Source organism: Ruditapes philippinarum, unplaced genomic scaffold (genome assembly GCF_026571515.1).
Source record: "Ruditapes philippinarum isolate M1 unplaced genomic scaffold, ASM2657151v2 ctg3083_1_1_1_1, whole genome shotgun sequence".
NCBI classification, from domain to species: Eukaryota; Metazoa; Mollusca; class Bivalvia; order Venerida; family Veneridae; genus Ruditapes; species Ruditapes philippinarum.
This window is the reverse complement of record NW_026866180.1, coordinates 15,491-32,449: the sequence shown is the minus strand read 5'-3', so window position 1 is coordinate 32,449 and position 16,959 is coordinate 15,491. Positions and strand designations below refer to the sequence as shown.

The window sequence follows — 16,959 nt, the reverse complement described above, 5'->3', positions numbered from 1 at the left end:
TTATGTATTTTTCTTCAATACTTAATTTTAGAGCTGTCATTGAACTTCACAATATCAATATATCATTAATATTCTACATTGAATATATTTCTCGATGTCTTATGCAAAAATTAATGTTTCTCCATTATCATTATGTTTAAAGAGAGGTCACCCTTACAAGATTTAACCCTAAGTTTGATTTATAAGGGTTGGTGTGAAATAATGAAAATTACTTGGTCAATGTCATTATTTCGCTAAGTAAATGTCATTATTTCACCTAGTCATTGTTATTTTCACTTGAAGCTTCACAAAGAATGTGATTCATCTCATAATTTAAGGTACAATTAAAGTATTTATAAAATGTCATTTTCCGAACTTATTACATGCAGATAACTATTATTTAGAATATCTCTCTCACTGGCGACAATTTCTCTATTTCAGGGTTACAAGATGGATGACCTATTGACCTCATACATCAGCCTCATGTTGACAAACATGAATAAACAGCGCACATCAAAAAGATAACTTTGTCATAACATAAAGATAACTCTTACATAACAAAAAAGGATAACTCTGTTTATCTCTAAAAACACTTTGTTACAAGGAAAACATAACTGTGTTAGAACAAAAAGATAACTCTGTTATAAGCAAAGGATAACTGTATTGTTATAAGCAAAGGATAATTATTAGAAGATAAGGACAACTACTATTTCAAAATAGATAACTCTGTAAAGACTGTATATATAAATATTGTTGACCCTGACTTTGTATGATAGACTCAAAACCTCTTTGATAGGGTACTATACAAGTCATTTTAGAAGTTTATATCAATGCATTTAGAGAACAGAAATGATATTCAACTAATTTATAATTAACTAAAAGAAAGATGATAATATCTGTTGTGATAATGATAATATTTAAAGTGCAGTTAATAGTTCCCTCTAGAATTATAGACTCTATAATAATTATATTTTAAGAAATCATTTTGACATGTTTTACTGGTGTTATAATGGTTCATATTTTATACATCTGATCACATTTTGTGTTCAGTTTGAGGTAAATAAATTTAGTGTTCAACATGCACTCGTGTCAACCCACAGCACCATCTTACAAAACTGTCCTTAAATCAAACATTGTACCATTAATTCTGCAATGATCCATTTGAAATGTGGACAACTCATCGCCTTAGTGCAGTAACGGGTTAAGTCCGTCTACATTTAATAGGACTTAACTAGTTATTGCACTAAGGTGACAATTTACTGTGCTTTTTTAATGGTTCTTGTTCACATATACAAGTACTAATGACATACGCACATTTTATGTAATGGCACACTTCATGTTATTGCATAAACAAGGGTTCAGTTATGAGGCATCAAAATATAAGGATAGTATTAATGTTATGAATTTATTGCATTTTTGTAGGCGTAGTGTGTTTTGATAGTTTGATAAAATATATCAAGAAAACATGGCCTAAACCAGTAATAATGTTGTGATAATTATCAGTGTAATGTAATTGATAATTTTGCATGTAATTAAGATAGTGAGTAAATGTTTTGTCAATGAAACAAGCTTGGTATACATACACTGTTGTTTAAAAAAATCTAACTGGCGTACAAAATTATTCTTTATCACTATCAATTCATCATTGTTGTTTATGTATAGAATTTTGCTTAAATTGACTGTCATTAAAACACATTATGAGATGTTTTTTTGTTATCACGTTTTTTTACGGTCTTTATAAAGTACATTGTGCTAAAATCCCTCATTTACATAAGCTTGTTATTCCAGTTTGACAATTTATTGTTAAAATTCCAACATCACTAAAACACATATGTGCTATGTTTATGTTCAACATATGTTTAATGTGTATATAAGCTAAAATCACATTGCATATACATATTTTGAAATGAATCTATTTTGTGAACTTACTTTTATTGTATTATTCTTTTTTTGTTTTGGTATTATAGAAGTTCTGTAGAACAATAATATAACATAGTTTGGATATAGGAGCATTGTTACATGCTGGTATAGTTAACAAGTGCCAGATTTAGTTACTAGAGACTGTTTTCTTGGAAATTTCTACAATTTCACTATAAATATTACATAACAAACAAGTAGACCTAAAGAATTTTAATTCTTTCAATAAAAAAGATTTCTAGATTGTTCTGTAGCTAGGATTCCTAGAGGAACTCATATTTTGTTATTATAATGATACATTTCAATATATTTGTTTATACAATTATTATAATTTGTGTTACCATGGTTACCAAGTTGTTGGTTAGGGAACATGTATCTTTCTGTCTCTCATACACAGACATAATATTCCATAGTTATATAAACTTGTTTTTTTGTCTCCGTCATGTTTTTATTTAAAGATTTATTTATACCTAGAAATACCAGAGAAATGGAAATAATGTGAGACATTTGGATGCAGTAACCATATCATGTGAAACAGAATTCTGAAAGAAAGCTCAACAAGGCTAAAATTGAAAATGTTGCAGGCTCTGTTTGTTTGGGCAATGTTCATAGATGGAAGTGGTAATTGCAAGCTACCGTTCACATTCCCTAGCACATGATTTAGCAGAATTCAACATTTAAACATGAAAAGGGTGATTTTTTTTTTTAATTAAAAAATATCTACAGATGTGTTCATATGTCAGTTATCATACAACCTTTAATGAGGCATTTTCATGCCATTCCATGAAAAGTGGAATAAGGCACTCAAATGTATAATTCAAAATTACAGCGGTGATGGTGACTTACTTGTACTACAGTACTTGTACTACTGACTTACATGTACCTCTAGTACTAACTAAATTATGGCATGACCAGCCTGAACTTCCATGCTGTCGGACCAAATTCTATGCCATTGGTTGCTTACTTTAAGTTATCAAAATACACTTGTAACACTTACAATATCAAAGTTTTCATATTCAAAGCAAGAACAAGTCAATTATTCACATATTGATTGTCAGGTATAATACAAACAGATTTAATAATAAAAGTAGGTTGTGTTTTTCTTTGACAGCTAATAAAGCTGTATACAGATTAAAACTTGATGTTGAAGCCCTTAACCTGCCAAATTTGTATAAATTAACCTTCCTTTGAATTAAGAGCATTTGCTGTCTTTTTTGATTGTAAGTTAAAAACCAACTATATTGAGCCTGAGCAGACTGTCCTACCATTAAGGTTTTCCCTGTTTTTGTCACTCAGGTGGCATAGATCAAACCTGTAAATACAACAAACCTGTAGACTTTAAATGTAAATATTTCCTCTACTTGACTATTTGTACTGGTAAATTACTGCATTAAAATGTCACGCTTTATTTTGAGAATTTTATATTTTGTATATAAAGTTATTTAGATTCCACAAAATATAACCCTATTATGTTTTGTATTTATCTTTATGTGTTTTTTATGTTATAATATGTATTATTAATGTACATGAATATTCCAAGGTTGTATGATTTGTATGGATTGTTTTGGTTGTGCCAGTTATATGAATTGTTTAATTATTACAAATATGTGCACTCTTTGCTGTGTTTATGTGTGAAATGAATATTCATGATGATAATTAGGAAAATATTTATGAATATTAATTATCAAGTTGTAAAAGTATTCAGTTTCAATTTATTAGTTTTGCCTCCAAAAGACTTTCAGTTGTTTTATTGATTTAAAAATAATACTGAAAATGATAATGAAAGAGCTATTTCTGCTGTTGAATATGCCTATTTGCTTTTGCCTTATTAATATTCATGAGAAATGTAAATTTCATTTTGATTTCTGTGATGTTGAAGAATAATTATAGAAGTTCTAGTTTAGTTTTAGTTGAACATCATTCATGCATTTGAATTATAGTAACATTCAAAAATAAATATTTTTATTTGAATGTTTTAAATAACTATAATTACGATAATATTATTATATTAACTAAAATGTAATGGTTAACTTTCTACACTTGAATCTTGCATGCATATTATAGTTTGTCTAAAGTTAGTACTCAAATAAGAAAAGCTGGCCTTTTTGCATTTAAAATAATGTAAGCTACCTATGTTCACAATTTAACTTCTATTAAATAGAATCTGTGACACCAAGTGCAAAACAATTTATCATGGTAACAGATGAGACTTGCTTTAACATGCAATGAGAAAATTAATTTCATTTCTTTCATTTATATGTTACGTGTTACATACTTTCCTTTAAATGATGAAATTACATATTTTCTGGACTGGGAGTCACTCCAGATACACATGAAACCATGACATTTTATTATTATCGAACAAAAATGACATCTATTGAATTAGAAATGATTAAATCTTTAACAAATTTATGTATTGTTTCCTAGTTGTCTTGGAACTGAGTCATTGTAGCTACTGTATTTATTAAGTGAGATTTTCAGTTGTAAAACACATACTTGGATAGTTGAACCACCTTCGCTATTTGCAGTCCATAGCTTAGCCTTATAGTGGCTGAAATGAATATGCATTATGAAATTAAGAAGAAGTTATATTCAGCATTTGCATAGTTCCAGAAATAAACATTCCAGACTTTATAAATTCTTTTGAAGATAAATTTAAGATATTTTAAATATCTTTATTTACATACCATATATACTAACATTCCATATTATTCCTGTGATATATATAATGTAAACATATTTCATGTGTCTTTGTTTTGCTATTTTTCTGAATTTTCTTCATGTATATAATAAGCATTCCATTAAAGAACTTTTATATTAAATTGTACATCACAGATGTTTATAAATTGAAAAAGGGCGGAGTTTTGTGACATGCATATTCATTAATTATAATGGTAAGGAGTCATTGACTTAATTATTGTTTGAAAATGTCATGTATTTAGGTCTTTGTTACAATTGTGAGCTAAGAGTCCATCCAATATCTGAAACATGAGGCTGGTTTTATCTATGTCATATTTTGTACGACTATAAAATGATTAATAATGTCCGATTATAAAAAAATATGTATTCTGTTTAACACTTAACAGCAAGTTATTGCATGTTTACTATATTTTGCTAGAGATTTTATTGCCTTGATATGTTATATTACAATAATTGCACATTCAACCACTGTAAACATTAAGTGCACATTATTGTTTATTTCTTGTGACAGTACAGTATAAAGAAGGTCAAGGGGAATTTTGAGAGAATTTTTTTTTCTTATTTTGCTATGCTGCAAAATAATATGAGCCGCGTCACGACAAAACGAACATAATGGGTTTGCGACCAGCATGGATCCAGACCAGCCTGCGCATCCGCGCAGTCTGATCAGGATCCATGCTGTTCGCTATCAGTTTCTTTACTTGTAATAGGGTTGGAAAGCGAACAGCATGGATCCTGATCAGACTGCGCGGATGCGCAGGCTGGTCTGGAACCATGCTGGTCGCAAACGCACTATGTTGGTTTTGTCGTGACGCGGCTCATATAGATACTAGATGTTGACATACATATATATAAATTATAGCTTGTGTACATATATACACTCTGGTTCAGATACATATCAATGTGTTGTTTATATACAAAAGCAATAAAATATAATTTTTGACATTGTCTTCTTTCTTTTTTATGACATTAAATTGAAGCAATATTTTCTCATACCTGCTATTTCACATTATTCTTGTCGAGGAGGAATCTGTCATTTATTTAGCCTGTATATACTTGCCTTTCGGACATTAAGCTGGAAACACACTGACATCAAACTGATACAAAACCTCTAAATTTTAAATGCCAACACTGATAAAAGTGGGTGCAATGAAAGCAATATGATTACCCTATATGTAAAAAAAATGTATACGATTCTGGTACTACACTGGTTGTATTTTCACTGTGGTGTCAGCAACTAGACATGCACTTGAAACACCAGGTTGAAAAAAATGAAAAAGAAATCATTGGGAAGTACATTGTATTTAGGTCAGCAATTGAACTTTATCATTATATACTACTCAAAATTTGATAAGGATCACTTTTTCTACAGTGCATTACTTTTGTGTATTTGTGATTAATGTGAAAATTGATTAAAAGGAATTAAATATAATTAGTTAGGAATTGATTTTTATGAAAATAATGACAATGGAAGTGTTCCTTGACGTGTGCCTGTTGCTGAAAGAGTGTGCTGGATGAAAATCAACATTTTGGAGATCACATAATGGAATAAAAATGCTTTCAAATCAGGAAATTGTTGGCGTAGGGTGTTTAATACCGAGAATGGTGTCCTGGTGCATTAATTGCGGCCTGGCATTGCCGCCGCATGCTGCTGGTGAGCCTGCGGACCTTGTGATGAGGATTCTGGGCCCATTTCTCTATGATTTCATGTCTTAGCTCCTGAACTGTTGTTGGTTGGATGTAGCGTGAAGAAATGGCTTTCTACAGCATCTTCCAAGCTTGCTCAATTGGATTTAAATCCGGGGATTTCGCTGGCCAATCCATGCGGACTATAGTTGCCTCCTCAAGATATCGGTTTGTGATGTTGGCTCTGTGTGCACGGGCGTTGTCATCCATAAGAATGAACTCAGTGCCATCTCATGGGTATGCTTTTCCACGTGCTTATCGTGCAAATCGATAACTTAAGTGCACGATTATGAGGTCCCAGTACAGGTGTATCGTTAGCGGAAATATGATGTTAATATAGTGATAATATGACTGAAATATGCAATGTCAAAAAGGTGATCCTTAGCAAATTTTGAGTAGTATATATTAATTTAGTTTCTCTCTTCATACAAACTGTACACCTGGAAATAAGTTAAGCACACCCCAGAATTTTAAAATTGGTTGTTATTGAAAGCACTGTCATGATGACGGCTTAATTAATCTAAAAATAGTAATGTGATAAGTAGCGATTTCTATTTAGTAATCATGGATCAGTAAATTTATGAGTTTATTCAATTCTTAACCAAATTATTGAAGCATAAGCAAGCGTAAGTGTTTATAATAACTATGGTGTTGGAGCGTTAACAAACATTCACTCGTTGTACGTATTTATGGTAAATGTTTTCGATTACGCCTAAAATGACATGTGGCCAAATTTTTGATAACATGTGCAACCGCCACGTGCCCGGATGATAATCCCTTCCCTTCTTATACTACCAGTAAAGCGTCTATAAATTTTGCCATTCTTGGTGCAGAGCTTGTTCCCATTGTTGCAGGTTGACAACAGGTGGTTCGTACCATTGTCCAAATAAAATTTAAAATTTCAGTTGTGGTCATGTCAATGTTGAGGCAAAATGCCGGGTTTGAGGAGAAGGGTTGAGGCTAACATCCAGGCACGTGGCGCGTACACGCGTTATTAAAAATTGGCTCAATAATGTCATTTTAGGTTACGTACACCATACTTATAATCACTGACATTACTGGTAAAAACAACACATTTGCTTATGCTTCAATAATTTAGTTAACAATAAAGTAAACTCATAAATTTAATGGTTTATGATTACTAAAGTGGTATCGCTAAGTATTAAATTACTATTTCTTAGCTCTATTAAGTCGTCATCTCATGACAGCCCCATTTTATATTTCCGGGGTGTGCTTAACTTATTGCAAGGTGATTACTTAAAAGATCTACAAAACCGTCTGCATATCACTGCCTACTTTCTCTACCTTCTGTTTGTGAGAGCATACTACTAATGAACTTGCATCATTTAAGTCAGGCTATAAGTTAACGCTGGTTTTATTTGATAATATTGTAAATTTTAACCTGTACTACTTATATACGAGGACTGATTGATAAATTCACGGAATGCTCCTCTCAAGAATCGATTACTTCATCAAATGATTTGAACCCTGTACGTTAATGCCCCAGAGTGGGTTATGTACAGTATTGGAAGAAGAAGAGAAGAAGGTAGAACGCTCGTTTACAAGAAAGAACAACATGTTTTCTGATTCATCATCAGGTAGATGAATAGTTGTTTAGTAGAAGAATAATTCTAACTATCTACTCTTTCTTCCATTCTTGCGCATTTACCTGGCACTAAACTTCAGCCAGTATACTGGAAGAAGAAGAAGAAGAAGAAGAAATTGTATCCATAGAAACCACTGTTTGTTACCTTGACAAACACTGTTATCTCATATAGAAAGTATTCTGAATTCATTTAACATACAAGTGCCTACTAGTGCTTATGCAACTAACGTTAGTATGAAATTTCGTTATTTGCTGAAAATTTGAGGAGTCGTTATTTCAAACAGGGTCTTTCAAATAAATTTGAAGGACCCTAGTTGTTTGAAAACAGCGTTTTAATGGCATTTCTTCAAAACTGGACATGTCAGCTGTTGACATTGAGTTGTGTGTGGTTGTAAAATTTTGAGTTGGACTCACACTTTTACAGATAGAAGCACTAAAACAAAAACGAAATTATCAATCACCTCTCGATCATAACTGCATCCAAATATTTTATCTATTTTCAATTTTAATCAAAGAAACATTTTAAAGTTGTTGTCAAGTAATATAATCGTGTGTAAACAAATATTTGCTATAACACTCGACTAATAAAGCCCAGTGTAATATGTCACCCTTTAAACCTGGCCATATATCAATCAGAACACTTTGGGCGACTACAATTAGTCTTTCAAGAAAGCCTTTTGGTCATAAATTCTTTTAATAAGTTAAACATATGCTATGATATAGAATTAAATGGTTCCAATTTGTTTAAACAAAATTTTAAGCTTGTATTTTATTACATGTTTAGTTATTTGTTGCTGCTAACGTACATTAACCGCCTCATACTTTTGTCCACGTGTATCCCTGTCACTGGGGAAATATAGTAAAATTATTTTTCAACAGTTACTTCCCTTTTATTGTAAAACACTAGTACAGTAATATCTGTATTGAAATCAATAAAACAATGTATGCTATGTTTTTGTATTTATAAAGATTTTTCTTTCACGGACTTGGTTGCACAATATTGTTCTGCATATTAAGTTGCCGGATTCTTATATAATTCTGATTAACGGTTGAATTATTAGAGATTAAATTATTAATATTGTATTTTTAAACCTTACAATCAATTATCATGGAAATACTATACTAATCTATTAATAAAGGGAAGATAGAATGAATGTTATACTGAGAATTATTAGCTATATACGAAGATGGGTGTATGTTTTATACTTTAACATCTTATTATGTATATTATTTAAACTTGTACTTTGTTCTTTATAACGGAAACATGATAACTGTTACTTGTAAGCATCCTGCATTGATTTTATGAACTTCAAACACATTGCAATTTACATGACAGTGTATAATTATATATTTATATGATAATGCAGTATAGTAATATCGTTCTTGTATGATCATCGGGGAATTTATGCTCTGAGATAAACGACCTTAAAAATGATAAGGGGCGTCTGTGTAGTTAAATTGTGTTACATGGATACTTAAAAAGAGATAAATTTAACTATTTAACCTGACTATTGAATGCCGGTAGGGACATTTCATATCTGACTGGAATAAAGTTGTATTTCCCTTATTTAACATATCCTTAAATTAATTACAGGTTTTAATTGTATTTAAACGCTATAAATGTAAACGTATTGAAAAAGACTGTGTTAATTTTAAGATAGATGATATATTGCACTGAATGTGTTGATGGACAATTGTATAGAGCTATAAGGACTTATTATTAACAAAAGTGGTTATCTTGCACCGTCATATATTCCTCCTAAAACCAACGTGAGTGAAGCATTTTATCTTTCAAGTTATCATATTCAAGCGATGAAATTGTATCGCTCCTTATTTACAAAGCTATCTCAATATTAACGTGTCCGAATTTACATGCTGTTTATTAATTTTTAAGCTTTAATATCACCATTGACATGTCGACGCATTCAAGATAAAAAGGAGAAAACTTTATGCAATAACCGTGAGTCTTTCGATGCATTGATCATTTTCCTTACATTTTAAGATATAGTTTATTTAAAGTATTTATATTTAAATATGCAATGGTTATTTTACAAATCCATTTGAATGTATGTCATACAACTGTCAATCTATTTCAGAGTACCATAAATCACAACAATCATATATAATCATTTGAAGTATTCCGGACTTTTGGATTCTTAACAATTGTAGTGGTTGGTTATCACTATGACACGAAAACGCCTAAAACCGACTGTTCAAGATCGTGGCTATGCTTGGGTAATTGTAGCTGCGTCGTTCTGTATCCAGTTTATCCAAGATGGCGTGCGTTTCTCATATGGCCTTTTCTTCGTAGAGTTCCTGAAAGAATTTAACACAGGCAAAGGTCAGACCGCATGGGTTGGTAGCATAACACTGTCTGCGTTCAACCTTCAAGGTAAACACCATTGCTTAAATATTCTGAATACTATTACGGTATAAGTTAAAATGGGGGTGGGTGTCTGATTTTGAACTTGTCGGCCTCTAAACCGACAAAACTTGGATTTGAAACCAAGGCTAGCTGTGTAAAGAGTAAGTCTGACAAAGACAGTGCATAAGTATGATCATAGATCCGGTCATATTTTACATGATAAGTGTAGCAGGGTACATCATAAATCTATTTACCATACTAAGGCAGACAAGTTATGATACATTTTGCGAAAAATCTTTGTGAAGCTTAACAGGACATGATACATACTATAATTTGTATACTTAAAAGGAATCGAATTTCATTTAATACCATTGACCTTGTATATTATCTAAACAGTATACATATAAATTAACTAGCTGCTGCAAGGATTATATCAATTAAAATATTGCAGGATTGCAAACTGGGTATAAGCATGTTATGTTCCCATGTTTAAATTGCTGTTTGATATACGTTATGACAACTGTTTACATTTGCCAATAATAGCTTAAACTTACATAATATTTTGCCTTTACAAGTATTTTAGTACATAATCTTTATTTTTCCAGGTCCATTATCAGCGTATATAGTAAACAGGTTTGGATACCGCTTCAGTACTATTCTTGGCTCTTTGATCACATGTGTTGGCTTCTTGTTGAGTTATTTAGCACCTAATCTATATTTTCTCTACTTTACATATGGCGTTTTGCAAGGTAAATTATTTTAAAATACATCTATATCATTGCAATAAATACAACATATATTTTTTAGATAACCATTTTACTTTATAAGCATATCATTTTCATTCTTATCTTTACTGACTAGTACCTTTTCACTACGAATTTCTAATCCGCTTTTCGCTCTTCTTTTATTGCTTAAATAAAGGGATTCCACTGAGGTTTTTCGACATGACGGGCCTAAAATAGTTTTCCGATATTTGACTTCCATTTGATGTGGGATTGGACAAATAATTTTAAATTATTCCCACATGTTGTTCTTTTCTTCTTCAAAATAATCATTTTATTAAAATGGCACAAAAAGTAAAGCATTAAGTCGGGCTAAGAATTGCACATTCAATTAATTCATGGCTATATATTTTGATTACCCTTTGCAGATTTTTCCATTTTAAGCTATTCACTTGATCTATATAAGAATTTCAAATTTTATGCAGTTAGAATGTTTGACCTCAGTGGATCCCTTTTAACAATCCAGTTCAGTTAAATTCAATATGTCTGCGCAGTATTCAGTATGCTCTTGTCAATGGCTGTTAAACTAAAATTTATACAAATCACAGATGCATCAAAAGACATATAACTATTATTTTAACATAGGTAGCGGTCAGATCCTAGAAAATCAGTCATTTTATACATATTTATCCTTTTCAAGGTATTGGATTTGGGATGGTTTTCCTGTCCTCATTTGTTGCCACTGGAAAATATTTCAAAAAGAGAAGGGCACTTGCTGTAGGGATTAGTTTCTCTGGGGGAGGTATAGGAACATTGGTATTCCTCCCTATCGCAAGACTGATAATTGACACGTTTAGATGGCGAGGGGCAATGTTGATATTAGCTGGTGTTGCTTTGAATGGATGTGTCTTTGGATCGCTTTTAAGACCATTTATAGGTGATGAATCAGAACTCGAAGTTGTAAACGAAACTGACGGAAAGCCTGCGACAATTAAAGAAAATAATAAAGATGTCACAACAACAGTATTTGCAGACGTATCAAATACATCTGACGAGCATTGTCAAGCTGGTAAAAAAGAAGAACAAACTGTTCCCTTGGTTGTCATGAAACCTAATGAAGATAATACGGAAAATGCAAACAGACGTTTCGAATTACCACCATCTCATCATTCGTCTTATGTTGAGGATCATGATTTTTCCGAAGAAGATACGCTAGCACCAATAACGCATGAAACAGACACCTTGGAAGAGAATGAAGAACATAAAGAACTTAATCCAAAAATCTTGCATGGTGATACTGGTGAACAAGACGGGTTCAAAATTGCTTTCATAGAAAAGTTTTGTCCAAAAGGGCTAGTGACGAATAGTAATTTTATTATTCTTATGCTGTCAACAGTGTTTATAGCCTTGCCAGAGTTTGTACCATATAGTATGTTACCGGACTTTGCATTAAATGTAAACTGTAGTTCAGCACAAAGTGCATGGATGTTGTCGACAGTTGGTTTAGGAGGTAGGTAACTTTTAACCGTTTTGTTGTAACAAGAAATATATTATAAATGATGGGCGCAAATGAGACAAATAAACTATTTAAAGCAACGCAAAGGAGCAAGGTGATTGACGGTTTGGCAAGATAATCGATAGATAAATAGATAAATAAATGGTTAAAGATATTCTATGCTCATCCCTGAGTAAAGTTAGTTTAATTACAGAAATTTCATGAAATCTATACATTTCTTACTGAACATGTTTCAATAAAAGAATGAATTAACAATTTAAAAAGAAGCTGCGTTCTCTATTACGGGTCAAGAAAGGCTGGTACATTCTTTAACTGCCAGTTTTCTTAATGACATTATGTTTTTTATTTACAAAGAGACTGTGTATCAATTATTGAATTATAAATAGGAGCATAAAGTATATCTTTCAATAAACGATTTTCAAGACAGTTTATGTGAAACGAACATTTTCAAAGTAAAACCTTCTCACTTAACAACAAAGTATTAGTCAAGGACTTTCAAGGGATGAGCGATTGCTAACTGTCGTAGTACAAAGTTACCTACTTCATAGAAAACTAGATGTTTGTTTAGTCTTGCATGTGAATTTTCATGGATTCATGCAATATTGTAGATAAATTGGTCATCACTCTCTGCACTTCTAAAAATTCAAGCTGAGTTGTCACCATTTGACAATGACCAATTAGTGCAAGACCTGAAACATTTAAACAACAAACGCATGTGTTGTTTTGCTTTTTGCATCAATTGTATGTGTAAGTAAAATATTAATCAAACACAAAAGCGGATGGGGAAACTCATTTAACATTTGTTAGCTTCAGGAGAGAGAAAGATTTAAAAATGCTTACATTAAGATGAAATGGATTGCTAGATATTTTAATGATTCATTTTCTTTATAACAATATAAGCTTATTGTCTTTGTTCTTTAATTTGTAGTCAAGAATGTCTAGATTTATTTTGAACCGTTGCTTAGTTACATACGATTAAGAGTACAACTTTAAATATAAATGCTAATTTCAAACAAACTTTCATTGATAGGTTTAATTTCTTCAATCTCCAATATTTAATCAAATTTGTCCACATATTTACAGCATTAATAAGCCAAGCTGGTGCCGGATGGATAGCTGATATGAAATGTGTTCATAATCTTAGTCTTCTAGGCGGTTGCCTTTTATCAATCGGTGTAACTACAATGATTGTTGCTGTAATCCCCATGTTTTGGACGCTCATTACGTATTCAGCTCTTTATGGAATGCTTTCCGGTGCGTATAATTTACACAGCGTTTAGTTATTTCTTTTGAATGCAAACAATAAGACTACCATTAGGTTATATACATGTATGTATAGGTCATGTAGTATTTTATGCTGCTGAAAGTAATATTTAATTTAGTAATATTTCTCTCTGTAGATTAAGATATATTTGCATTTTGTAACAAATATCTTTAAAAATTATACAATGTAAGAATATCGGTTTTTATGAAATTTTATATTCTCACCAGGAGCTATGTACGCGGTTCAGCCAATTGTAATATTGGAGTATATAGATGAAAAGTACATGGCGACAATGCAAGGGTTGACCATGTGGGTGTACGGTATTTCGGGATTAATTGGAAGTCCCGCCGCTGGTATGTGTGTTTAATTACAATGATAATGGGCGTAAGTATCATGTCCAAGACTCGGCCTGTGTACCCATGGATAGGTTCGGCATGTCTATCCAGGCATTGATTCGGCTAGTCTGCCCAGGGTTAAGGGACTAAGGCGTTACTCTTGTCACGACATATATATCCTTAATTTACACCAATACTGGTTAGTTTTAGGAGGAGGATTCGAAGGTGACTACAATAACTTGTATCGCAATCGAGCTCCAATAGATATATTTAAAATAATTAAAATGAACACTTCATTTGACCATATAATTCATCAGGTGCAGAAACTGAATTAGAATCTTTTTACCAGACATACTATTAAAATTATGTTAGCTCATATTTATATATTTTTTGTGGTTGTCGACTAGATATGTTATTTATGTTTTAAAGAATATCTAGCTATACACGTATGATACTACCGGAAGTTGTTTGTATTATAGGTTGGTTGTTTGACGCTACTGGAAGTTATACATCAAGTTTCTTGGCAGCAGGGGGTTGTTTTGTACTTAGTGGTTGTATCAACTTTCTAGTCTTGTGTACAAAACGTAGCAGAACAGCAAGAAAACTTAATAAATTAAAGCAAGATATCAATGAGATGACCTGCAATGAATGAGGACATAAAATAAATCAAGATTCCTTTACACTAGTCAAATATTTCATAATTTGATTCGGCGATTATCTTGACTGCATTTACATAGCGACAATGATGTTTTGTCAAGGTTATTGTGTATGACACCTTTCCAATCTGGTAAAGACATAATTTATCTTTCATACGACTGTGATATAGCTTTAAAAATGTGTTTATACGGTTGTGTTATTGAGTCATTCAAATCATGACATTCTTTACAAAGGTTCATTAAACCATTTTAGTACATTACCAATTGATATTTGTAACTTTAAGTATAAAGAACTAAGGTTAAGTAATTGAATATGCATATGTTAATTGTTGACAGTTGTATCACACTTCATAAACCGTCTTGTGTTCTCAATTTTGTCTCCTTTCGAAAATCTTTATTTTGCATCAATCACATGACAGGTGTATACGTTGTTTTGATATATTTTTATATAAAGTCTGTTCAATTTTGAGTAAAAAAATACAGATGATTGTGTTCAACTGATGTTTTTGTTTTATAGGCATTAGGAAATATGCTTATTTTAAATGTTGCTGGTCCATCAAGATCATTGATTGCAGCCCTTGAGTACCACTAAAACCGTTGCTAGGGACGCGTGAGAGATTTTGTTTACATAATCTCTCGTGAACATACTCTTACTTATTGAGTGTGCAATTTTCATATTGTTGTTTTCACTGTCTCCGAAGGCCCACCCTTTTTTCAGATTTCTTTTATGTCGTACTGTTTTATTTTTTAATATTCTGTTTTATCTCTTGATGACATAGATACTATTAAACCAGATTACAAAATGTGCATAAAAAGAATTCCTATGATTTTATTGCCATTAACGCGTCTCTCTTTTGTAGATTTTTAACACTAGAAAATAGCGATATAGAAAGATCAAATCGGCTAAGGTCATAATCAATAAAGATTTCCAAGTAAATATTCAGAGGCTTTATTTGAAAATGTTCATTTCTTCAAAACGCTGAATGTATATCACTCAAAAATGGTAACAACATTTTGACAAAACAAGCAATCCTAATCGCCTTACTAGAGATGTAATGGCTGTCTCTTTCCCCGATTCTGCCACTGTCACAATTTTTGCCTTAAAGTTATCGTTTTTAATAAAGTAATCAATGTTAATGTTAGGAAAACTGAGAAATGAGAACGTGAAAAACAAAGAAACCAGGATAAAAGCACGTGAATATTTGCAGAAAAACGCTGCTTTAGAAACCTTCGTCTTAATGGCATATGTAGAACAGTAAGTTAATTAATCTAAAATTATTTTACAATACACTGGTCCTCAATGCAGTTGAAAGTGTTATGACCGGAAAAGATTACTTGAACAACTACATTCTGTTTTTAATCATAAAATCTCGTATATAATCTTCAACTACATGTATCAAATTAAAGTTCTACATCGCTTGTATGTCAGCACCCTTTTATTCATGGAAAAGACAACAAAACCATATCAGTCATGTAGCATGAGAAGAAATTCCAAAACTTTTGATACTGAAGCTTAAGAGAAATTCCAAAATTGACAGAAAAAACTGTGAAAATAATAATCATGGACAAAGAAATGAGTGTATTTAACGGATTTGAAAACTGTCTATCTACAGGCAAAGTTTTTTATTCTAGAGTCGTATATTTAAATTTTTGGACAAATACGGCGGTACCATGAACTGACGTTAAAAAGTCTATGATATGCATGCTCGAGATTAGATACACCTGCAACTGAAATTCTTGAACCACGAACCTATCAATATTGGAGTGAAGCATTTTAAAAACTTTTTCACAGACAACTTTGATGAGAGAATAATAGCTAGATTACTAGATTACACAGAATAAAACAACTTAAATAATCGCCATTCTAGCATAACGAATAGTGTTGTGGAGAGACTGAATTCAAAATTGAAATGGTAAATTTATCACAAAGAAAATTTAAAAAAAACGACAAGTAATGAATTGCCATGTATGTTAATAATGTACATGGGAATGATCTATGTGAGATTATTCGCGGCTGCGGATGCATTGTACACTAGGTAAAAATTTCAGATTTGCTGCACAAGATCCAGAACAAAAAACGTTTGCCACCTGGATAAAATGATTTAATTAATAAAACGCGAAACAAGTGCTCAAGTCTACTTCTAACAAGATGAATAATGATTAAGATTCACATGATAATGAACCAACTGTTGATAAAAACATTAGAAATACAT

General features: G+C 31.7%; 2 protein-coding genes across 8 annotated transcripts in view; both read left to right on the top strand.

The window, feature by feature from the left end:
* The window catches only part of LOC132731573 (myosin-VIIa-like), a 65,824-nt gene extending 60,285 nt beyond the window's left edge, over positions 1-5,539 (top strand). For all 3 annotated transcript variants that reach the window (XM_060717767.1, XM_060717765.1, XM_060717764.1), the window contains one exon: positions 421-5,539. In XM_060717767.1, coding sequence (XP_060573750.1) covers positions 421-504 — 84 coding nt within the window. In that variant the 3' untranslated portion in view covers positions 505-5,539. The remainder of the gene's footprint in view (positions 1-420) is intronic.
* A 3,273-nt stretch (positions 5,540-8,812) lies between these two features.
* On the top strand, positions 8,813-15,243 carry LOC132731577 (monocarboxylate transporter 12-B-like). 5 transcript variants are annotated; one of them, XM_060717774.1, is made up of 7 exons: positions 8,813-8,830; positions 9,985-10,280; positions 10,859-11,002; positions 11,676-12,485; positions 13,575-13,745; positions 13,983-14,108; positions 14,570-15,243. In XM_060717774.1, exons 2-7 carry the CDS (start codon positions 10,073-10,075, stop codon positions 14,740-14,742), a joined length of 1,632 nt encoding a protein of 543 aa, XP_060573757.1. In that variant the 5' UTR covers positions 8,813-8,830; positions 9,985-10,072; the 3' UTR covers positions 14,743-15,243. The 5 variants fall into 5 exon arrangements, with proteins under 5 accessions (XP_060573757.1, XP_060573756.1, XP_060573754.1 ...); XM_060717773.1 differs by lacking the exon at positions 8,813-8,830 and adding an exon at positions 8,973-9,081; XM_060717771.1 differs by lacking the exon at positions 8,813-8,830 and adding an exon at positions 9,238-9,409.
* The last annotated feature ends 1,716 nt before the right edge of the window (positions 15,244-16,959 follow it).